Below are 25,412 nucleotides of genomic sequence, written 5' to 3' on the forward strand. Positions count from 1 at the left end.
CATTATAAATTATAATATCACTATCCTAATAACGGAATTATATTATCCTCATGTTTTTAATTGGCCATTACGCTATATAAGTACTTATGCAGTCATAAGCGATGTTTGTCGAACACTGTCACAGGTAGGTTTACGACTTAAGATTTCTAATTCTACGTATGTTTATAATTATAAAGGTGTCCTGTATAATACATATTAAGAGCTTCAGGATAGAAAGCTAGATTAAACCAACAGGAAGCGACCTCATCACTTTAAATTGCTCATTTATACTTTTAATAATTAACTTGACGACGATCAGGATGTCTGCCAACGACCAAGAACGTATAGATAGTATGATATTGCTTATCAGTGCACGCGACTTCGTGAGTGAAACGATCTATACCACGTTTAGAACTTCAGACCAAACAATAAAAATAAGTAAAGTGCACGCTATTAATTCCCGTATCAGTTTAAATTATGAGTAAAAATCGTGTTAGTTTAAATCAATAGCAGAAAGTACCGAAGTTTTGCCAACAGTATAAAATAAATCCACTCATAAATGTATCGTACTTAATTGTGATTACTGATTACCTCGCGAGATCAATTATAAACTCAAGTCCGCATTAATGAAAATTCCGTGATTGCCGGAGAAAGGTAATTGAAAATGGAACCAATTACAATGATTCTTTTTGCTATCATTTTCTGAGAAAATAGAGGTTCTTAGCAAAAAGTGGATTAGCTGTTCTTTAATTGTTTATGGTCAAAGTGATTTAATCGTCTTCAATATTTATTCGTTTTATTATACATATTAATACATAATTGGTGCAGTCTGTTAATATTACGTTATACGAGTAATAATGTTAACGTGCCAAATACATAAACCTGACCAGACATATTATGAGCATTGTCAAGAGGGCGCTGTTAATCTCATGTTAAATATACTATGAAGAAATGTTCTCTTTCAATTCTGTAACATGGCGCGTAGTATTTTTGTGGCTCCAAAATTCAATCCGAGTAATGCACATTTCTACGAAAAACAAGCCGAAGAATACTGATTGTGGTTCTTAGGTCAAAAAAGAGATTTTTAATCCACGCTACGAATGATGCTGTAATTTAAATACCTACACACAATTTTACACTGTCGATATCGTTCCATTTTTACAAGTTAGTCTTGTTTGTTAACAATACGAAGTTATAGTTGTAATAATTATGTTGTTACATAATAGGCTCCCATACAACCATTTCAGTCGCAAAATCTTCAAATCAGTAACTAACTGTCAAATGTGACATAACGCGTGGTAACGTCGTGCAAACAATGCGACCGTATTGATACAATAACAAAATGTAGTCGTCGTGTGCACTCGTTACGGTAACAAAATGTGTACGAATTTGTGGCTGTCAATGTCACTGTCAGAATGACTTTTAACGACACTTTATTAGTCGACGTTTGCACACATAACGGTAACAACATGTGGACGAATTTGTGGCTGTCATTGTCACTGTCAGAACGGTTTCTGACAGTGACAATGGCAGAATTTGTACACACATGTGTAGGTCTGATTACCGAACTGCTCCTAAACCACTGTATCCGCAAATGACAATCTGAAATACGAAGGTTTCTCAAACTGTCTTGTGAAGTTGTGGACTGGTTGCTTTGAATCATTTAAATATGAGCGAATTAAATAATAATAAACGACGACGACCATTTAAGCACTCTTCGACATTTTATAGAAATGTGGGAAAGTTAAGAAAAGTGCAGAATGATAATACAAATAGATAAGCACTTTATAGTTACTTAATGTATTAAATATATAATTTTTAATTCTTATTGAAAAAAATGAAGTGTAGTGTTGCTTTACACAAAAAAACCGGCCAAGAGCGTGTCGGGCCACGCTCAGTGTAGGGTTCCGTAGTTTTTCGTATTTTTCTCAATAACTACTGAACCTATCAAGTTCAAAACAATTTTCCTAGAAAGTCTTTATAAAGTTCTACTTTTGTGATTTTTTTCATATTTTTTAAACATATGGTTCAAAAGTTAGAGGGGGGGGACGCACTTTTTTCCTTTAGGAGCGATTATTTCCGAAGATATTAATATTATCAAAAAACGATCTTAGTAAACCCTTATTCATTTTTAAATACCTATCCAACAATATATCACACGTTGGGGTTGAAATGAAAAAAAATCAGCCCCCACTTTACATGTAGGGGGGGGGTACCTTAATAAAACATTTTTTTCCATTTTTTATTTTTGCACTTTGTTGGCGTGATTGATATACATATTGGTACCAAATTTCAGCTTTCTAGTGCTTACGGTTACTGAGATTATCCGCGGACGGACGGACGGACGGACGGACGGACAGACAGACATGGCGAAACTATAAGGGTTCCTAGTTGGCTACGGAACCCTAATAAAAGTAGGAATCAAATGAAATAGAGTATTTACTGTGATATTAATAGAATTTCTGTTGCGCAATGATAGTTTTTTTTTTTTCAGTACAGATGCTGCTTTTTTTAACGCAGTAGTGCGAGCAAATCAAGCAATGATTCATTTCTTGTCTGGTCGAAACTCTTAGCTTAGATTTAGGTACTGAAAATCGTCGTACGATACACGTGCGAAAAGGACATTCACAACTCGTGTCGATTTAAAACACTCCCTTCGTTCGTGTAATTATTTATCGCTACTCGTATCGATTTTCCTCTTTTCCGCACTCGTATCTACAAGTATTTTGTTTGGGTTACAAAAAAAAACACATTAGTTACTCTACTACGTTTTATTTATGTCTCTTTAACATTACAAATTTGTAGACACTTATCTATACAAAAATCTTGACAAAAGAAGTACAGATCGCTGAAATTAATGTTGATAGTAATATTAATGACGACTACTTCAACAAGTGTCAATTGTGAAATGCCGCAAAATACTAGTTGCTCTATAGAAGACCATAATAATATGATCCCCGATCCTTTACAACCCAGCAGCTCGGTACGCACGTTACAATTTTTTTTTAATCTTCTTTAGTGAGGGCAACTGAGTACGACGGCATATTTAATTGTTTATAAAGTTTGAGGATACCTGGAAAAAATTAATACAAGAAGCCATTTTGAAAATATAATAAATATTCACTGCTTTCGGTCACGCGTGTACGCTGCGACCATTTTGCGACCGTTTGTCGACCGTTTGGTGACCGTTTGGCGACTGTTTTTTACATGGAATATTACCGTCTTAATCCATATTTTAACAACTTTATTGGTTTTCTAGGCATTATTTTTATTATTTCAGTATAGTATATGCACCGGAGCACTAAAACTTCACCAATCAATATACATAACACGCAAACACCGAGTAGTCAATAATATTATTACTGGTTAAACTGAGGTAAATTGATGGCGCGTTGATAAATTTAGACTTATTTTATGAAATCACTCGAGCAATTTAATTGGCCATGGTAATTAGCCCACATTATATTAAATAAATAATAATAAATAAATAAATAAATATTATAGGACATTCTTACACAGATTGACTGAGGCCCACGGTAAGCTCAAGAAGGCTTGTGTTGTGGGTACTCAGGCAACGATATATATAATATATAAATACTTATATACATAGAAAACATCCATGACTCAGGAACAAATAACTGTGCTCATCACACAAATAAATGCCCTTACCGGGATTCGAACCCGGGACCGCGGCGCAGCAGGCAGGGTCACTACCGACTGCGTCAGACCGGTCGTCTACTATACTATATTACAAATGCAAACAATATTTATCTTTAACAAATTCTTACGCCATTACATTTTAATGTCAAATGATTTTATTTATTTTTTACTTTGACGTCTCTGACAGTCGCCATTTGAAAAGAATGAAATGAACGAATGATTTTGGGAAAGTAGTCGCCAAACGGTAACAATGTGTGCACCCGTAGTGCACACTTCTGTCACTTCTGTGACCATTTGTGCCTGTTACCAATCGTCCCCATTTGGGTCGCCGCGACGAAACGTCGACCGTACTGCGACTAAGCATTGAGACCCGAAGACCTGTGTGTACACAAAATAGGAGGATTTGCGTTAGGAACGGCGACCGATTATGGTTATATGGGCTAGTTTCCTAAATAAAATATTTTATGCAGTGCACGAAATAAAGCACCACATAGGTAATCAGGAGAAAAAATATGGACAGAAGTTATGTTTAAACATAATTTCTATTTAATAAGTAAAGATGAATCGACCGTGACTTCACTCCTCAGTATTTCATATTAATTCCATATTAGCAAATCGTTTTGACAGTTCTTAAAAAGAAGCTGATTTGACTAGTAGGAAACTAGCCTATTATTGCACTAAAGGATACTTCCACTTTCCACCCATTCATACATTTGCAAATCATCCACATTAAACCTCAAACTAACGAAACATCGCTTTCCTCGCAGTCTTCTCACCTAATTACCCCTAATTAGTAACCGATAAGCCAACCGATTAATCAGATTAGCATCCATTCGCAGAATCCTAAATGTGACGGTACGCTCCGCGAGCCGTGGGTGAATTTCAAGTAGGCTAGACTGTATGTGGATCGTTTTTTCGCCGTCAAATAGACCGGAACGCGACCCGCGGACGTCCGTGCCTATGCGGCTGATACACATGGTCGTTGCAACTGTCAAACTATTTACTCGTGATATACTAGTAGTTGTGCTGGGTTTTTTTTTTGCTCGTGCCTGAACTTATTACATACTGACTCAAAATATAAACAACAAAACTTAAAAAGGAGAGTTTACAGGACTGATAATATAGAGGAGAAATGCGAAAAAGTACTCGAACGAAATCTATTTAATTTCACTCCATCGTTCGACTCTCTGAAAGATGGCAAACTAAAAAGTACTTACTAGGTAATGTTTTGCGTTACCTAAAATGTAGTCTAATATCCCATTTTGTCTCTTTCTACATTATTTGTACTTTTTCGAATAATTTGTAAAGGCGTCGGCAAGAGACAAAATAAAACTTATTGCTTGGATACGATACGATGCCTATTTACTACACAAATATATTGAAACCAACCTGAGTTTGGGTCAGAGTAAAGCGTTATACACCTCATTTTAACATTTTCACTACTTTCTCGAGTAATTTTTAAGTGATTATTTTTATATTCCTCACAAATTATTTGACAACTGTATCGACGGTGTGTCACATTCGCAATAAATCTACCAAGCACAATGCTAGAGCATAATTTCATCGCTACTCATTACAACTATATCAAACATTAACGATGGCTCATTTCATTTGAATCGTTTTACTGGCATGTTATGATATTCTATACTAACTATACGAACAGCTAACGAGAGAACATTTATACCAATTTGTTACACGCAATCTCTTCCGCGGTCGAAATGGTTTAGAACTATTTCTAACAAGAATGCATTTTTCGTGATGGTAATGATGGTAATGGTACCGGAGGTTAATAACCTTCGAAAAAAAAACTTAAGAGACAACAGCGTTTTCCTTCCTTTAAGAAATACAATTTAATTTTTTTAGTCGGAGCCAGACATAAGTAAAAAAACACTCTCATGAAAACTATAGTGTTTGTGCCATGATTGTACACACTGTAAACTAGATTGAAAAACGCCCAAATAACCCAACAACTATTCAAAAATACAGTTCTACTCACTTTTATTACTTACTAGCCTTTGCCCGCGGCTTCGCTCGCGTTAGAAAGAGACAAAAAGTAGCCTATGTCAATCTCAACTCAATCCTTTTAAGTATCTCCACTTAAAAAATCACGATAATTCGTCGATCCGTTTTGCCGTGAAAGGCGGACAAACAAACAGACACACACACTTTCCCATTTATAATATTAGTATGGATATATATTTTTTATAGCTATTGGTGACATGTTTCGAATCGAATGGCGACTCTTCATCAGGCATTAATATGAGTGAGTGCACGTGAAAAAAATAAATGTCTTACGAAATTTAAAATTCTATAACCCAACAACTTCTTCTATCTATCACTCTAAATGAAAAACAAGAAAGAAGAAAGTTTCCACGGGTAAATAAATGTTTTTCGACAACTAAATTTATCCACTTTTAAATCTGTAATTTATTTTACAGCGCCAATCGAAACAAAGTTACGTATATCGCATGAACTGATATCGCGATAATTCTTGCAGTCCCTTTATCTACACGGTATTACCAGGGGCGGCTCACTCCGCGATTCTATCGCCGCGCTACAAGTACATCCTGGCGGCCGCGAGTTCGCGGCCTACTCAGGGGTGGCGCGCGTTCTCACGGAATGCACGTTCGCACTTTCTTTTTTATATTTTGCGTCGCGAGGTTTTTTAAGCGATGTCCGCGTGTGGAATGGCTACTAATACTTAGTTAAATAGACATATTGAATAAAATAAATACCATAGGACATTCTTACACAGATCTACTACTGATTAAGTCCCACGGAAAAGTTCAATAAGGCTTGTGATGTTGGAACTTGAACAAAAATATATAAATACAGTATATATACCTAGAAAGTACCCAAGACTTGAATATAATAGTATAACATTTTATGTGAGTATTAATTCGTTTGAATCCATTGGTAACCCTATCACCGGACGCCGCGCACGTGCGGCTCGTTTCTTTGTAAGAATTTTGTAGGTATTTACAAAGGCGGCATTTCGTGAACATCAAAGCAGTGGGCCTTCTGTACTTGTACTATTATATATTCTGTGGTATTACTTCACTTACTTAACCATGTTGTTATGCATCGCGGACCGTGCAATCTCTTTATTTGGACACGAGAACATGGTTTTGATTGAAACGATACATCGTTATGTAAGCGTCATCCCATACATAGTTATTTTATACTGTAGTTGTTCATAGATATAAGACATAAAAAAATATAGATGGAAAGTTTTAAGCAGTATCTAAATAACCTTTGGTCATCCTGTACACTTTCATGAAACATATGATACACTCTCATGATGAAGCATCATATACCTACTGAAAGAGATAGACATAAGTCTACTCGACTTGCTCTGCAATCAGTACCGTGCATGGTATCGCTTTCTCTTTCCAACTTTATGAAAATTATATTCATTTTTGGTGAGCAACTGGCTATCAGTCATATACTGTCGTAATGGAAAGTGGTGCCATGATGATGTCACGTACCCGTCAACTAGGGTTTCTGTTATCTGTGTAGTTCATCGTGCGTGCTGAAGTTTTTTTTATAACTCTTTCATCGCGCGAAATTGATTGATAACTTCTCTCTTCCTTTATGTTCTTTAGGTCCAAAATCAGATGAATCACTAGACGTCTACTGTCGTAGCGTAACGATTTAAAGCAGTTAATTGAGGAGAGAAATAGCTTAATAGTTGGTAGTTATCGATTCGTTTCTTTAACACAGATGCGATGAGATTGAGCACGTAGAAAACTGGGTCGATTGGGAGAAAAGAAGCGGAAAATATTGCGTGGTCCTCAAAATTAATACATGATAGTATCATCGAAAGTGTTTATTTATTGTTGCTTGAAATATATTAATACTAGCTTTTGCCCGCGGCTTCGCTCTCGTTAGAAAGAGACAAAAAGTAGACTATGTCACTCTCCATCCCTTCTACTATCTCCACTTAAAAAATCACGACAATTCGGCGCTCCGTTTTGTCGTGAAGGATGGACAAACAAACAGACACACACACTTTCCCATTTATAATATTAGTATGGATTACATTATTTAAATACATATGTAGAAATATCCTATGACGCTAATTATTGATTATCAACTTCATTTAATCGTTGTTTATCTGATTGACCTTACTCTTTTTGGGATCTGAAAACCATTCATGATTACGATTATATCTACTATGTAGGTATAAAAGGTCAGTAATAATTAATAGAAAACTGCATATTATATATTAAGCCATTTACTAATCATCACTAATGATGCATGAAATTATACATTACATTTTCACCACAAGTAACTTTATACAAACTATCTACAAAATTTTACGGTGAAATAGGTATATAGTACATTACGATACTAGTGCGAAAAACAGGAAGTTCGAAACGAGTGGCGATAAATTAAAACACGATCGGCGGGAGTGTTTTAATACGACACGAGTTACGAATTTCCTTTTCGCACGTGTATCGTACGACGTTTTTCAGTACAGATGACCCTCCGAAGTTTCGACCTGGCTATACCACCACTTCTCGCACTAGTGCGTAAAAAAACACCATCTGTACTGAAAATAATTTTTAAAAATACGTTCTGAATGGTTTCAAGTCTAACCTTAACCTTCTGACCGCTAAAGACAGTCGCACACGTAAACAGTGTGAAATAATGATATTGAACTACCGACTAGGTATAGCGACCTTCACCAAAGAGCGGCCATATCTTGATATCTCTTACACTGTTGGATCGCGTTTTTCATCGAATACACAATATTATAATTTTATAGACAAATAATCCCATTCAGTCAGTAATATCATGCGTTCTATCAAAGAGGATCGAGTATTATAGAGAGTTACTGTCAAAGTAAAAAGTGTAATCCCAGTGCATAGACTGCCATCTCTCGACACAAGCTTAAAACTTTTGAACCTCAGTTTTGACAAAGGTGTAACGCCATCTTGGCCACCGTACCTTTTTCTATCTGGCTTTGAGGTACGTTTTTTTTCTTAACCCTTATCCGTCTATACGGAGTTACATATGTCTTTGGTTCTATCAATCATAACGATGGTGCTTTGTAACCATTTCAGGGGTTCAAGGGATAGGTAATTAAGAAGAATCACTATTGTCAGTTCTAAAACTTATCTTTTTTTCGTTGTAGATCGAAGACGACGCCTACCAAGAAGATCTAGGCTACACGCGCGGAACAATCGGCAAGTCCAGTACCGGCCGCGTTCGTCTCCCCCAAGTCGATGAGAAGACCAAAGTCCGCATCAGCAAGACGCTGCAAAGGAATCTTCAGAAACAGAACCAGCAGTATGGAGGAGCTACGAGTATTAGGAGACAGGTGTCCGGTACTGCGTCATCAGTGGCCTTCACTCCTTTACAGGTAAGTCTTATATTTTAACTATAAAATTCTGCGAGACTTAAACATATTTAAAAATATTTTATGCGGTAACACTCACGTGTTAAGTCGATATAACGTTCGACATGTTTCGATTCATTTCGAGAGCGTGACGCATACTGCGGGCGCTTGCTCTGTGTGTGCGTTACATGTCGAGAGGGGGGGTCGACGCGCGGTTTTTGCGTAAGTCTTATATTACCCAGAAGCCAAAGCCAACAGGTCTGAACAGGCCTCAAGGCAGTGTTCGTCTACTAGTTGATGAAAAGACCAAAGTCCTCATTAACAAGACATTGCAAGGATATCTGCAGATGCAGTACCATCAGTAGAAACACGAAGAACATTACGATATGTTCAGTGCTGCGTTTTCAGTCGCCACCGCGGCGCGGCCTATGCCTCTAAAATCGTCTATGCCTCTAAAATCTATTGGGTTGGCACAAAAGTAATGACACACTCTACAAAACTCTATACATTTCCTTTCTTAAGTTAATTGTTTTCAATAATATTCTAGTATGTTGCAGAACATTCTAGGTACTTCTAATGTGAGGGTACATAAAGCCGCCCTCGTGATTGGTTTAGTTAGATTGAAATAAAATGGACGAGCGACAAGTTCGAACACTTTACTTATACGAGTACTTGTTAGGCCACAGTGCGCGGGCTGCGGCTGACAATATCAACACTGCATTAGGCGCTGGAAGTACAAGCCATGCCACGGTGTCCAGATGGTTTGACCGTTTTAAATCAGGAGACAGGAGCCTTGAAAGTCAGTCACGCTCAGGGCGACCACCTGCATTCAATGATGACGATTTACGCCGCGAACTACAGTCGAATCCTGATGCTACTACTCGTGAATTAGCGGAAGCACTTAACTGCAGTCACCACGCTGTGGAATACCATCTGCATGAGCTTGGGTATCGAAAAGTTTTGGCTCGATGGGTACTGCACATCCTTACCGACGCCAGTCGTGCAGTCCGTGTCGCCATCTGTCAATCACTTTTGCTGCGACCCCGACGTAAAGAGTTTTTGACTGATCTGGTTACGGGAGATGAATCATGGATTTATTATGAGAACGATACACGTCGTACTTTTTGGCTGCCTCGAGAAGAAACGCCACCAACTCAACCGAAGCTGAGTCAAAAGAACCGCTTAAAAGTTTTGCTTTGTTGTTTCTGGGACTCGCAAGGCATGCTGTTTCATGAACTATTACACAATGAAACTGTAAACGCTAACAAATATTCAACACAGCTCACCGAACTATCTTCTGCTATCAAGAAAAAACGACGAAGACGAGCCACTGTAATTTTACTACATGATAACGCTCGACCTCATGTCGCATCTACCGTTCGCCAACAGCTGAAGAACTTGGGCTGGCAGACAATACCCCACCCACCTTATTCTCCAGACCTCGCACCATCAGACTTTCATTTGTTTAGAGCCCTGAAACGACATTTGCGGGATAAACAATTCAATGATTTCCATGATGTACAGGTGGAGTTGAACTACTTTTTCGAGGCACAGACATCAGAGTTCTGGGCGAAAGGCATCCAAACTTTGCCGGATTGTAATAATAATAGAAAATATAAAACGAAAACCAAGTGTCTCATTACTTTTGTGCCAACCCAATATAAAAATATGGAAATCGAAATTTTCCATTCGGCCCAAATTAGTTTTGTTTCTAGCAAGGATAATTTTATATAGGATTTACAGTCTCCATACCAAGAATCGTACCTATTTTTTTTAGCGCCACCTATTAAATACTGTCATAACTACACTGATGGTGATGAGGCCTAAAATTTTTTTTTCAAAATGTGTATTGATGTGATCTCATGATATTAAAATAAAGAAGCAGCTCATTTGTTCTTATAAAAAATAAAAACACGCAAAAATATTTCGAGAAAATATTATTTTGGCCACTTCCAGACTACGAAACAGCGCCATCTAGTTTTAAGCCTGAAAGGCTCATACATTTTAGGGGTACGCATTTTTGTATTGGCTTTGTCTGTCCCCTATTATATGGTCGTCTGTCTGTCCCGTATTGTTTCGAAGTTTTTCTGAACTTCTTCAAAACTGCGTTAAACTCAAGTATTTCGTACATTCATCTATTTGCGAGATATTTGCTGTTTTATACTCGACCGATAATAAGAAAGCTAAATAGAGGTGTCATTTAATTCATTAGATATGACTTGTAATACCCTAGCCCTAGAGCAAAACAATGACCATTTGTTCAATATGCCTAATTAGAGCTATTCAGTATTCGATAGATCGTACGATTCCCAGCCTTTTCCAATTGCAAAAACAGCCATAAAATTTAACGATGCCATATATCGGCGTGTCGGGCATTATCTTAGTGCATCTGAAAGTGACATCGGAGTGACGGCTGGTTAATGGGCTTTCCATCAATAATGGTTTAATTGGCGATAGGTGAAGTACCCTTTTCTTATCCATCCATACTTCCATACTAATATTATAAATGGGAAAGTGTGTGTGTCTGTTTGTTTGACCGTCTTTCGCGGCAAAACGGAACGACGAAATTGACGTGATTTTTTCAGTAGAGATAGTTGAAGGGATGGAGAATGACATAGGCTACTTTTTGTCTCTTTCTAACGCGAGTCAGTAGGAAAAGGTGAACAATCATATTTTGTATGGGAGTTGAACCATTTGCGCCTAAAACTACGTACGATTAAGAGGATTCCTTAGTTAGCTTAGTTTGAAAATAAGGGTCAATCATAACTATCTTTTTTGCGCCTGCCATATTTGCAATTCGTGACTCTCGGAAGTGCTTTTTTTCATCATTAGAAAATTGCTCAGATAATAAGTAGGTACAATGTTTAATTTAAACTGAAAACCGATTTTACATCACTGTTATCGACATATACAATTTACCGTGTTAATAGTTATTTGTTTTACAAGGGGGCAAAGTTGTTGTTTAACCGCACGTGCCAATATTGAAGCCCGAGCAAACGAAAGATTCCAATATTGAACCGCGAACGTGGCGAGTGGTTCAAAAAGTGGAATCTTGAGCGTTGCGAGGGTTAAACAAACTTTGCCGCCGAGTGAAACACAACATTTTTCACCACACCAACACGAACAAGATACTGACTATAAAACATCAAACTAAGTCAAATCTATCAATTTGTTCAATATTTATAATTCAAAATCATAATTTTTAGGTAATTTCTACCAGCCTGCCCAGCTCAAGATACCAAGTTAAAATTTGTATGAAATTACTTTGCACTCTTGTGGATAAAATGCAAAAAGTAAGCCTTTATGAGTTGGTGTGGTGAAAAATAGTTTTCAGTTTACTAAGGTACTGTTTACACTGTGGGAACCGCCTCAGACTAAGACCTTGAAACCATATTCTCTATGCACTCTTGATTAACGATCCTATCACTTATGTTTTCATCAAAGCGTATTGTACTGTTTATCAAATCTTAATTAATACGGTCTCTTCAGAGATAATATCTACCAATTGTGCTCTGAACGCGTGTGAAGACCTTGGAAATGGAAACTAACGTAAGTTTATGCAAATTTCATAAGAGATGCATTGCGGAACAAATGTTCCAGATACGGATTTGTAAAATGTGACAAATGAAATCCTATCGCGTACGGACAATCTAAATTCGAACTCGCTTGGTAATTACATAAATGTCGGTTAGGTATCCTCGTAGATTATTTATTATAGATTCTGCATTATTAAAGATTCAAGAACAATTGAGGTCAGAGGGTTATCATGCATGTTAGTATTCTTTTCCTACATGTAGGTGTCGCAACGCGAATAGCTCCTACGAATAATTGTTCCATGGCTCAGAACTCAGAAGTGATCTCTGATAAATAAAATTTTGGAATATATTGATTTAAACTAACACGATCTTCACTCATATTATTAAATTAAAACGGGACGCTAAGGTCAGCAAAGGATGTTATTCCATATCAGACGCCAGGAGTTTATAAGATTGACTGTAGCTGTGGTAGTTCTTATATTGGAGAAACCAAACGCACCATAGCGGAAAGGGTCAAAGAACATATCGCGGCGGTCAAAAAACGACAAATAAATAAGTCTGCGGTTGCCGAGCATTTGCTAGAGTCAGGACCGAACCACTGGATTGAACTGCATAATCCCAAAGTCCTTTCAACTGAACGTCTTTACTATAGCAGGAAAGTACGTGAAGCGATTGAAATCAGGAAACATCGTAATTTCAATCAAAATGAAGGGCAAGGGATTTCATCTTCGTGGAATCCAGTGATTAGCAAGTGTAAACGTGAGAAAACTTCCCGTCCCATACCATCGGATGTCGTGAGTGTTGTATGTAGGCAGAGTGGCAACCCTAGCGTAAAAGTGACTGATGACAATCAAGTGCGGGTAGTTCGAAAAACTCGTACAGCTAGAAGATGTTGATACAACTCCCAGCCAGTCTACCCGTGACCACGGACGTAATGTCATGTCCGAAACGTCGGGTTAAATATAAAACGTAAGTTTTACGCGATTAAGTCCCGTTTAATAAAAATTTTGGAAAACGAGATATCGGAAAAATTACTTCGGAATATTGATAAGCTAATAAAAGGAATAAAGTAAGATCATAATTAAATTCTTAAGAAATCCAAAGACTTATTAAATAATTGTCTACGTGACTTATTAAATAATTGACAACGTGTCACGTCACGAAATGGTCTCAACTCATATGATGCTGCCGACATCCAGCGTTGATCTTATGAACCCTGATGATCTCACCTAATGGTCTATACCTACTTTTATTGCAGTCCCTTACTATTATGCTAATACCAGTAGTATAGTAGTAGTATAGTGGTAGTACTATCCATCTGTCAGACGCGTGGTTCTAGCGCGAGTAGTGCGGAATCTAACGATAGCGATCTGTCGTACCCTCGCGAAAAAAACCGTGCCGATGTACCGAGTTAATAATTTACATTGTCGTCGTGCCGTAATATTCGCTGTTATCTCACGGACGCATGCGAACACATACACATTATATTAATACGCTACCATCTTCCCATTGTAATTTGCGAGTTTTTCAGTCTTATCTAATTACGTTTAGTCGCACAATAGACTTAAATTGTTTAAAAATACATAATTTGACTATTAAAGTTAAGTGGAACTTCTTGAATTTGAAGGCCTTTGATAAAAATATGAGGTGTTAAGACGGTTAAGTCATAAACATAATTATATAGGTAGGTAAGTTTTATACACTAACTGGGATGAAAGTTCAGAGAGTTGGTGCTCCGATGTAATCAAATATGTATATAAACTATTGAATAGGTAATCAAAAATCACGGGCTTCTATTTTGCGTCCAGAGTTTTACTTGGATTCGGCGAATATTCGTGACAGCATCTCACTTTTTAAGGTAAAAAGATGCCATGATGAACTTCGAATTTCTTTATGTCTGAACGCAGCAGTAAAAGGCGTAATTAAAACTTAAAGCGTAAGCGTAACCTTTTTTTTATGCAATCATGTCTAATATATTCCCAACAATAAAACACGTGAGTATCAGAATTTGGGACCCAAAATTAGCGAAAGTCGTTAACAAACATTAACTCGCTGTCAGTTCTGTGACGACAATTATGCATAAAATCTCTCTAAAAATTAACTTTTTTCACGTTCTGAACTATGTAAATAACACATACACCATATTTTTATTGAAATTTCTTGCTTAATTATCGCCACAAAACTGACAGCGAGTTAATTTTTGTTAACGACTTACTAATTTTGGGTCCCGAATTCTGAAAATGCCCATGTACGCGGCACTGCACCACACGTCTTCATTAACACTTCATGTAAAATGCATCGTCTATAAAAGGAAATCTGTTTAAGCAATGCATCAAGTATGCCATCGCATTCTTGGCGTTCGCGGCGCATCGCACCGGCATTTTGTTTTATGGCGGAGTAAAGACATTAGCGCAATCTAAGATCGTGCCCTTAAGGGACCGGCTTGATCTATCGCTGCTTGGACAATTTAGCGCTTAGGCTGGAGTTCCCAATCTGTACAGGTAGCGTGATAGGCGAGATAGCAACGACGGAAAAAGTTTGCCGATTTTTTAAAGTAAGTATCACATCATATTATAGAGCTGTAAAGTCAGTTTTGTCTATGGAGTCTATGGCAACTCTTTCTTTCCTGGGCCAGTCTGTTGATTTTCTCATATGACACATTTATTTTCCATTGTTTGAGATATTATAGGCTATCAATTTCGAACAATTACACTAAAAAATATGTACATACCTTATCTAAATAAATTAGAATGTTTAAATTACATATTATCCAGGTATCTCGCCATTAACACGTTTCCAGAATCTTCTGAGTCAGGCAGAATCAGCAGAAATGTGATGCGAAAACTTTGAAAACCGCTGATTTAACAGGGCTTGTTTAGTCCATTAGACATAGCCTTGACTATAGTCCTTCAACCAACCATCGTCTAGTAGACCCCATTCATCGCAACCTAAGTTATTATAGTCATTTGTCACTAGATTGTGACGCCGGCAGGACTATAAACAAGTGACGTATAAGTTATAGTCATAAATAAATCGTTGGAAAGTTTTGTGTGACACTCCTGATGGCGGTCCTTTGCCGCGGGCAGTAACTAAGCAGTTGGTTACTTAACTAAATTACTTAGTTGAGTAAAGACTTACTGATAGCCGTACATCAGTTGTGTGTCATGTTTTTAAATTAGAGTTAAAGAGGTCTTTGTTAAATGGGTTAAAGTTGACGACATCGCTTTAATTTGATGTTGCGCATACCAATTACGTTAAATGTATTTTTGTTGAGTTATAGGCATCCAATCTGATTAGAATTGTAGTTGATTAAAAGTTGGATTCTGCTTTGACTGCGGATGTATTAAAATCCTCAACAAAGTTATAAAAAAATTCATATTGTGGACATCAATAACAAAATATTATCAGTTTAAAGTACAATTAATAGCCTAATTATATTCCTGAATCATACAATTTAAGTATCATATTTATTAGGTAAAGTCATAGATAATTATATTATTTATAAAAATACATGTATGACATCATTTTTAATTAAGCTGTTAAGCATAAGCATCTTATCTGTTAAAAAGCAACTTATCTACTGCCGCTCCAGTTATTTTAATAACTATTCAAATTTTGTATTACAGTGCCTGAGAACATCCGTAGTTCATATAAATCCTTACATTGTTTGTCCATACAAACTCCCACGCAGTTGACGATTTCGTGTCAACGTTCTCTGTCCCGCCCCGCCATATCTAAAAGTCGAATATTGAGGCTATGCTTATGTTTCTTAATTATTTTCGTTGTTCGGGTTTTAAAATTATTTTCAATGTCTTTCTCTATCCGCAAAGACCTAAATTTTATTAGGTTCAAGGAACAATCCTTAGCTCGAAAAACGTGCAACTTTTTATTCCTTAGATGAAATATGCCAGACAGAGTGGTCAAATGTGAGAAAACAAAAATATTTCGACCCACTTGCGGCGGTGAAAAAGCAAATCAATAATTGTCAAAATTTTGAGATGTGTACCTACCGTTAGACTCAATCATAACAGCTACATGTTTCTGAGCTTGGTTACCTTTATAGAAACAACGTCAAAACATTTATAGAAACTAGATTGTCTATGTAATTACTTTCCCTTCGACGCGGAGTAATGTTTCATTGTCTGTCAACAACATTAACAAGTACACCAAATCTGATTTAACTGCCCGCCGCCGTCTGCTCGCCAACTTACAAGATATAAACTAACACAATAGACTCTGCATGAAGCATTTATGAAGCCTAGTACTCATCACAGATTAAGTATATGTAGCCCTGATTTCCTCTTTGTTTTACATGTAGCATATAACGGCATATACCCAACTTCTTTAATTTTTTTGGGTGGACTGCAAAATTATTGTAATTCCGGATTCCCGCGGTCTGTCCATCGCACTGAAATACGCGATAGCATGCTCACCAAGACACAAATGGTTTATGTGGATCAGATCGGAAGACGGCCAAGCTTAAATGGAACTGGGCTGGTCTCGTCTGCTGAATTCCGAATGAGTTCTGAGGTAAAATCGCGACGGAGCCCTAATACTCAGCTGCCCGAAAACTGAACAGACTAGTCAAATATAGCACTAGATAGAAATCAATGGAGAAATTGGGTGAGGCCTTTATTCGCTATAATACATATACTAATACTCATGTCGTGAGATCGCAACTCTTACTTTCGTACAATACTCCGTCCAGTATGTAAATGATCTGTGCCACAAATATAATTGCGCCTGAATACATTTCAGCCGGGCCTCAATTAACAGTATAGCAAACAGTCGTGAATTGAAAGTACTAGGGGAAAGTAGAGACACTAGAAACTGCCCATGGCCCTAACGCAGTGTAGGGACGACAACCTATCTATGGTTAAGGAGTTATCGTGATGTCACGTTCGACGTACAACTCTCGCGCATTCGTGGCATCCTAGTACTAATTGTAGTAAAATTCACTCTAGTGGTGAATAATTAGTTGGAATCTTAATTATAAGGTAAGTAATTAAATTTTATTGCGCCAGCAACGTAGCATTGTAGAATGTCAAAATTACATTTATTTGTAGACCACACAATTTTTTTTTAACAATTTTTGTATATTACATCGGTAACACCAAGAAAGAATTGGTACTTGACCCTAAGTCCCTAATATTTTATGGGATGATTTTCGGCTAGTGTATTTTTATTTTTACGCGCATATTTTATATGTACGGTTATTTGTTACGATATTACACTCGCGTCATATTGCTCTACATTTATAATAGTTTTGACGAGGTTTATATACGCGTTACTTTTCCCGACATTTGATAGATGATCCACGCTCGTATAAAATGCTAGTCTTTAAATGCCCTTAACGTCCCGTTTTATAAAAACAACTGACTGACTAGTCATTCAAACACAACTATCATAGTCTGCAAAATACACTACTGCTTACTTCCGTACCTCGGAAACGTGTATCGCTCGAGCTCGAGCGAAAATAGAATACTCTGAACACTTAAGTCTACTTTGTTCCTAGTACTTAGTGCTTATTTATTTTCAGTCTAACATTTATTACGCGCATTATGTGTACTTTGCATGTGGGTGGGGAAATTACCCATTGGTATTTCAGGCGATCTGGTTAGGACTTTCACCGTTTAAGTTGCAAGGTATTCATGCCAACGGCATCGCCCTTATGTTAGTGCATACTTGCATAGCTTGCGAGCTATTTAGTATAATGTACACAACTTTATCACAAGTGTGGAGGTGTTTGATTAAAATTTTAGGGGCATTGAGGCTGGCTTATTAATCCACTTAACCCTACCAGGTGTTATAACACCTTTTTTTTGCTTTTATACCAAAATATCCCGAAAAATCCGGGGTAAGAATTTTTGCATTTAAGGTTATTTGGGTTTATAGGTCTCATATTTTATGAGTATTTTATACTAATAAGTAAGGTTTGTATGTAATATTTTTAAATATAGGGTGCATTAGGGTAATTCTGAATGACAGAAATGCTCTGGTAATTCCGAAAGGGGAATCTTGATATGATGGAAATGATGGTGATTTTTGTGCGACTTTCGAAATTAGACGACTTTCGGAAATACCCTAATCCACCTTACCTATTTTAGTTACTTGTTTAGAGATGGTTACAGTTTTCAAAGCTGGAAATTATAACTGTTTAAGGGCCAGTTGCATCAACTAGTTACATTTGACCGACACATCATCATCATGCACTCAGATATATATGGAATTTCCCATACAATAAAATTTAACGAACGCTTTAACGATGACAGACGGTTTGTTGCAACCGGCCCTAAAGTAAGCATATGCGGCTCTTCATGATACATATTTTATGTACCTTTGTGATCAAAGTGAAATCATTTTTTTTGCGTCTGAAATTATCTCAAAAATTATATAAAAAAGGATCTTATAGTACCTACATTAAGTGTAAGATAGATATGGAAAGGAACTTATGAACGACTGAACACGTTCTAGACATTAGATTATGATCGTGTAGGTATGCAAGAATTACTTGTTTACTAAAACGCATATACTTAATCCTTATGTGGACTATCCACCCAATTCCATATATGTAATTTTATCCATATGTTTAATCGTAAACGTGTTATGAAATATAAACGAAACTCTTTAAGAATTTGGTCTTAAAGGAATTTGTAAGTCAAAATTTAGAAGATTACTGTTCTAATCCTCGAATAGATAACGTGTTAGTCTATCTGCTAACAGTGCTAACCCGTTATTCTCACTTGCGTATTTTATAAATGAAATACTTTTCAAGTAGTGAACGTCAAATAAAGCTACGCCGGCTCTAACCCTACGCCTCAGCCTCGAGAAGATTTCATTTTCTTTTTCATACCTTAATGACCCCATCACCGCAATAGGTAAACAAAAATCCTTACCACCAAAAATACAAAACTCGACACGTGTTTCGCCTTTTTTTTTTAGTATGAATAGGTAGACGTTTGACCACGATCACACCTGGTGGTAAGTTATAGTCTCTATACTTTGTACTTTTAGATATTTAAAAAATCGTAAACAAATATTTTGTACATTTTCAGGTAGTTACAACAGTTCTCGGTTAACCAACCAAATACAAAATCCAAGCGTTTCTGTCACAGAGCGACCTGTCTTTAACCTTCTTATGTGGTCGTGTAATGTTTGCATTTACCCACAACTGGCTTCAGGAGCCTTTTGAGGGTAGATGTCGTTTACATTTATTGAAATACCTAAAAGATACACTCCCTTATTCATAAACGGTCACTAAGGTTATCAAGCCGATAAAGTTCTTTTGTCCCTTTCTATTACAACAAACGAGACTTTATCGGCTTGATAACTTTAGTGAACGTTTATGAATAAGGGGGACACTATACTTATTACGCATCTTCAGGAGATGATGACGATGCGAGATCCGGCAACTAACAATTCAAACAACCACCACCATCTATATCAAGATCTGTTTATTTATTAAAGCACTTGTTGCCGAGACAGAATGAGGCACGAGTTTACGGTTAACCATAAGCACTACGCCTAATGAGCTCTCCCGTTTAATGATAATGTTTTGTTCTAACAGTCCTTTACTTTATTACGGAACTTACTTAACGTGGCTTGATAAAGTTCCGTTACATTCTGGATAGGTTAATTTCGTTATGTAAGTAAGGAAACAATTGAAATTCAATATATATTAAACTCTAAACTTTGGTGGGACATATTTAAATATCCAGATGTACTGATGTTAACATTTAGTCATTAGCGACATATTTCGAGTCATTGGAGAGACCCTTAATCAGGCATGAGTGCTTGCGGCGGATACACTCCGCTCCTTACATTATACTAGGTATGACTAATTTGCTTACATTTTATCTCTACCCAAACCTGTTTGACTTAGAAAGAGCTGCTCCAAAGAAATATGCACAGTGAGACGCAATCTGTGACTCTAATTTTATTCATATACATATCCATATCCATGGGGTTTAACCTTTAGCCGGGCACAACACATTTTTTGCTTCAGTTTATAGATATTTTCCATAATATAATACATCATCCGCTCCCATGATGTAGGTAGGTACCTACATAGATACTGACGGAGTGTAGATACGTGAGAGATTCATAACCGGCCCGCTCACTTATGTCATTCTTTCATATTCCACGTCTAGATAATTACCATCTTCCCGCGTTTAAGACGACCGCATCCCAACAATCCGACGTAAACCCACGCTATAACATATACCTATTCCGCCTTAATCGACCGCAACCACACCTGTGGTGCAAACGACCGGTCTATTCACCAAACACTGTTTAAGGTCTGTTGAGAATGCCACTTGTATTGCTTGGAATTTGACAAATTATCTCTGTTATCTTCTCGTCTCGAACCGTCCACTGTCCAATACGTCAACGTAAAGAGATGTATGGAAATTGTGCATGTCGCTTTACTTTGTGTGGCAGGGTACAGTACAGCCGACGCAATTCCAAATCTAGAGCAGATCCCAACTGCGAAGTAGGCCCCCCACTTGTAGAAAACCGCAGCCAAACACTAGATCCTACTTACATGTGTTGTGTTCCTGCCGGTGAGTAAAGTTGCCAGAGCACAACGCTGATGCGGAATTTTAGGGTCGGTAATGTGCATGGAACTCCTCTTGTACGGGCAACGGATATAATATTGCTTACGTACACGAAAACAATCAAGCTGACGGATGCGACAATTGTGTCTGACAACGTGGCAGCATTGTGGTCAGAAGTCAGAATAGGAATGTATAGGCGATCTGGGAATTGTGGTCAATATATTATTATTATAGATACATGTATTTATAACTTCAGAAAAGTAGATTATTCTGGAACTGCATTGTATGACTTCTTGAATACCGTCCGTAGCTGCAAACTGGGGGCTATTACTGCCCTCCGCCCAGCGCCCGGCGTCCAGCGACCGTTAACCGATGCCAATCAGCGAGATTGCGGCCGCCGGCGCTCGCTGATGTTCCGTGTCTTTATTGCACACCACGTCGGTGGCAAACAAGCGTACGGCCCGCCTGATCGTAAGCAGTCACCGTAGTGTGCACTTGTGCAGGGCTTTTACATGAACTATGTAGAATCTCTTTGAGCAGTGGTACCCTTTGTCACTTGCAGCAACACAACACAAAATACTGTTTGGTATTACTTAACTACGGGTTTCAGTAACGCGCTTGAGTATGTTGAAGAACTGAGAAGTTGTTCTCTGCTAGTCTACGCTAAATGTATTGCGACATTAAGTGTCCAATGAAGTGTCCAATGAAATGTATTTATTAGTAACTGTTCACACTGTGTTCTGTCTTTCTGACATCAGCATTTATTGTCGAAATGTGTAGATATCCTGAAATCCTGATTCAAATTATTATTAACAATGGCGTACGTTTTGTGCACTTTTATATAAACTTCATCGCTTGAGTTAATCAGCTATTCTGAAAAGAAAAGGAATTTTTCTGAGACCATATAACAGTGCGTAATATATTTCAATTACATATGGATTTAATCAATTATATATAGGAATACATAACTAAAGTAATAACATCGTTTTCTGTTAATAATTAATAGAAAATGCTCCACTTTTTAAACTTTAGAAGAGTAAACAAACCTAATTGTCTAGTTTTCAGCTTGAATGTTTTATACAATGGTCCGTTGCTAATGAGAGCAAATCGTCTTAATCATCTCAAGCGCTCGTATAAAACAACACATTTCGCGCTGATGTCACGCTTTCTTCGTTGGCTTCACGATATTTTTGCTAAATATCCGCCTTTTTGCAAAAGGTGACATTTTGAAACATTTTAGGATAAACTTTGGCGCGAGGTTTGTATAAGTGTATAATGAAATTAATGAAGCAAAAATTCCGTGGTTCGCTTAATCAATTAATAGGGCTAGTCATATCCATCTTGTCTGATACACTTCGAACCATGGGATGGGAATCTTTGTGCAATCCACCTTTGACCATAAGATCTTCCAACTATTCAAGAGGTTTTTGACCAGCCATGCATATGCTGGTAACGTTCTAAATTCCTTTGGTTCCAAATAAGTCCTTGTTTTTTTGCGTGAGTATCCTTACTTAAATCGTTCTTGACATTACATTAAAATAATATGAAAACACGAGCGAAAATGCAAGCTATTTAAGAGGTCACAGACAAAGCTATAAGACAAAAAGTTCAACTCTTAGTCATCTTACGTTACCTAGGATACATCGCGTGATATGATAATTACTCAATACAATATCTAGCAAAAAACTGTCGTGCTGAACGCGAATGAAGCGAGAAATTTACTAACCATTGTATTGAACCGGCTTACTTACTTAATTAGATGTGACGATGGCAAACGCTCTTGCGGTCTGCCATACAATCAGGCCGTGTATTCTCGATGGAGCGCGAACACTAGTGAATCGAGTTAGAGACCATCGCAGCTGTTATTTTACTATTGTTCGTGTTGTATTTTTTAATAGCCTTGTCTGTGACCAAAGAAATCTGGCGGCAATCACAGCACACTCACATCATAATCAGTTCATGAAACTTAACATAAGATTCAAAATAACTAATTTTGCCGGAGTTGAGTAAGGTCCTTCTTCCTTGAAGGTCACAGTTTATTTGGCTCATCAATTCGCCATTAGAAAGATTCGAGCTTGCCTGTATTACAATACTTTGGCTGGCCTGTAATGAATCAAATATGATTTTGTTGGTGCTGACTACGACATGAAAACTCCATCAAAAATTTAACTTAAAAACTTGAGTTCAGAATTAACGCTCATAAAATGATCGAAGTGGTGGGTAAAGCCCTCTGTATCCGGCCCGCCACCGGTTCTTAAAAATAGCCAGCACTGTAGTAAAAATGCATTATTAATGTAAATCTGGCCTGCCTCTAAAATGCCTTCATATTTTGGCCCCCAATGAAAAAAGTTTTCCCACCACTGGCTTAGACCATGTGCGATGCTTGTAAGAGTAATAACACCAAACAGGCTCCTGCACTTGAAACAGGCGTTCCCTCAAGGCTATAAATTATATTTCCCATTCGGCTTGACTCGTAGTTTGTATGGGAGATGATAGTTTCTAATATGACCTGAAAACCTGAACGACTCGCCTGACCCAAAGGTTAATGCGCTTTGCGGAGGCATTTCCCTTAACCCAGAAACCTGGAGGTATTTAATCGTGAAATACTAAATATTATTTCCATATAGAGGAATAACGTTATTTCAATTAGGAATCTCACCAGTTCCATGGTTAGCTAACTAATTCGAAGTTACGACGATACAGGAGGGGTCAATTTTCCATACAAACGCCCTCGACAATTTCCTTCTTGGTTTTTGAAGATAGAGCAATGATTTTTTCAACACAGATTATTATTATTTTTATCTGTGTCGGACCGTTTTGATTTTTTTGACATTCTTATTTTTAAAGACGCTAGAGCCCATCAAAAATTTCCAAAATCGGCCTTGTTGATTATGGCGCAAAAAAAAGTGTGGTATTCATAATTGGTAACAATTAGCCAAAAAAACTAAACGGTCCGACACAGATTATTTCATTGTTAATCAGATTCTCAAATTTCGTTACGATTGATTAAGTTTTGAAGGAGGAAACAGTCTAGAGCGGAACCTCGATTCAAAAATTTTTTTAATATCTTTTAACTGAGTTGTTCTGAATGGACAATTTTTTTGATTAAACTGAAATTCTCAAATTGAAAGGAGGGCTCCTTTCCATTTTAGCATTTTGCTCCTGTAGCGTCTTAACCATTTACATTATATAGACTTAACATTAAAAATGAGTTGAACTAGTCCTGGAAAGCACAGGTGAAGTGACTTTGTATTGAGTAAATAAGATGGTATCATTTCAGGCTAAATGTAAGTCGCCTGTCTGTAAAAAAAATAGCCCGAGAAAGTTTTCAAAAACTTCGCTTTCGCTTTTCCTACTAGTCAAATCAGCTTCTTTTTAAGAACTGTCAAAACGATTTTTTTTTCTGCTAATATGAAAATTGAATTACTATTTCAGAAATGCTGAGGAGTGACGTCCCGGTCAATTCATTTATTTTATATCTTTTCTCTTTGGCTTATTAAATAGAAATTATATTTAAACATAACTACTGTCCATATATTTCTTCTAATTATGTGGTGCTTTATTTCGTGCACTGCATAAAATATTTTATTTTAAGTACAGGAAACTAGCCTATTGCAGTACTTGAAAGTAAATGGTGATTCATTATTTTTGTAGGCCTGTCTAAATATAAGTAACTGTACCTATTCCTTCCCTATATTTCCCGTGGACTTATCTTCAAAAACGACTGATCAATCTATAATGTTCTCCTTGTTCCAGGGTCTGGAGATCGTGAATCCTCAAGCAGCAGAGACTCGTGTGAACGAAGCCAACGCCAAATACTTCTCCAACACATCGGGATTCTTATCGGTAGGAAAGAGGACCACGTGACTTCTATAAGTCTGCTCTTGTTCTGTCTGATTAGAGTGAAAATGAAATACAATGGTCGATGTACAAACTTGACATGAATAAAAATATTTGGTAAGTTTAACACCTTTTTTAATTGCAATGTCCTTTAAGAAATATGTATTAAGAACTACCTCCAAAGCAAGAACTGGTAGGTATTCGCAGTCAAAACATTTACCCGGTCATTTTCCTAAAATACTCAATAGTAGTTGTAGATTCCATCGGAACATAATATACACCGTGTTTCACTTAACACTAAAAACCTGAAAACCGTTTGTTCAGAATCGAGAGTAGAATCGATTGAACTATATCTTGATGGGGGTAATATTTTTTGTTTTAATTTGTATTATTAGTTATTGTTTACGTGCCCATTCTACAAATAGGTAATACAACATTGTGCATATCATATTGCTAGAGGTTGTATACCTTTTTCAGTATTTATGGGTATTAATACTG

At 37.1% G+C, this 25,412-nt stretch overlaps 1 protein-coding gene across 1 annotated transcript in view; it reads left to right on the forward strand.

Annotated features, from left to right (window-relative positions):
• Window positions 1-25,041, forward strand: part of LOC125228087 (U4/U6 small nuclear ribonucleoprotein Prp31) — a 33,355-nt gene extending 8,314 nt beyond the window's left edge. Inside the window, 2 exon segments of the mRNA XM_048132537.1 lie at window positions 8,780-9,007; window positions 24,831-25,041. Of these exon segments, the coding sequence (XP_047988494.1) occupies window positions 8,780-9,007; window positions 24,831-24,941 (339 nt within the window). The 3' untranslated portion in view covers window positions 24,942-25,041.
• Window positions 25,042-25,412: the final 371 nt, after the last annotated feature.

The sequence above is a fragment of the Leguminivora glycinivorella genome, chromosome 7 (assembly GCF_023078275.1).
Source record: "Leguminivora glycinivorella isolate SPB_JAAS2020 chromosome 7, LegGlyc_1.1, whole genome shotgun sequence".
Taxonomy (NCBI): domain Eukaryota; kingdom Metazoa; phylum Arthropoda; class Insecta; order Lepidoptera; family Tortricidae; genus Leguminivora; species Leguminivora glycinivorella.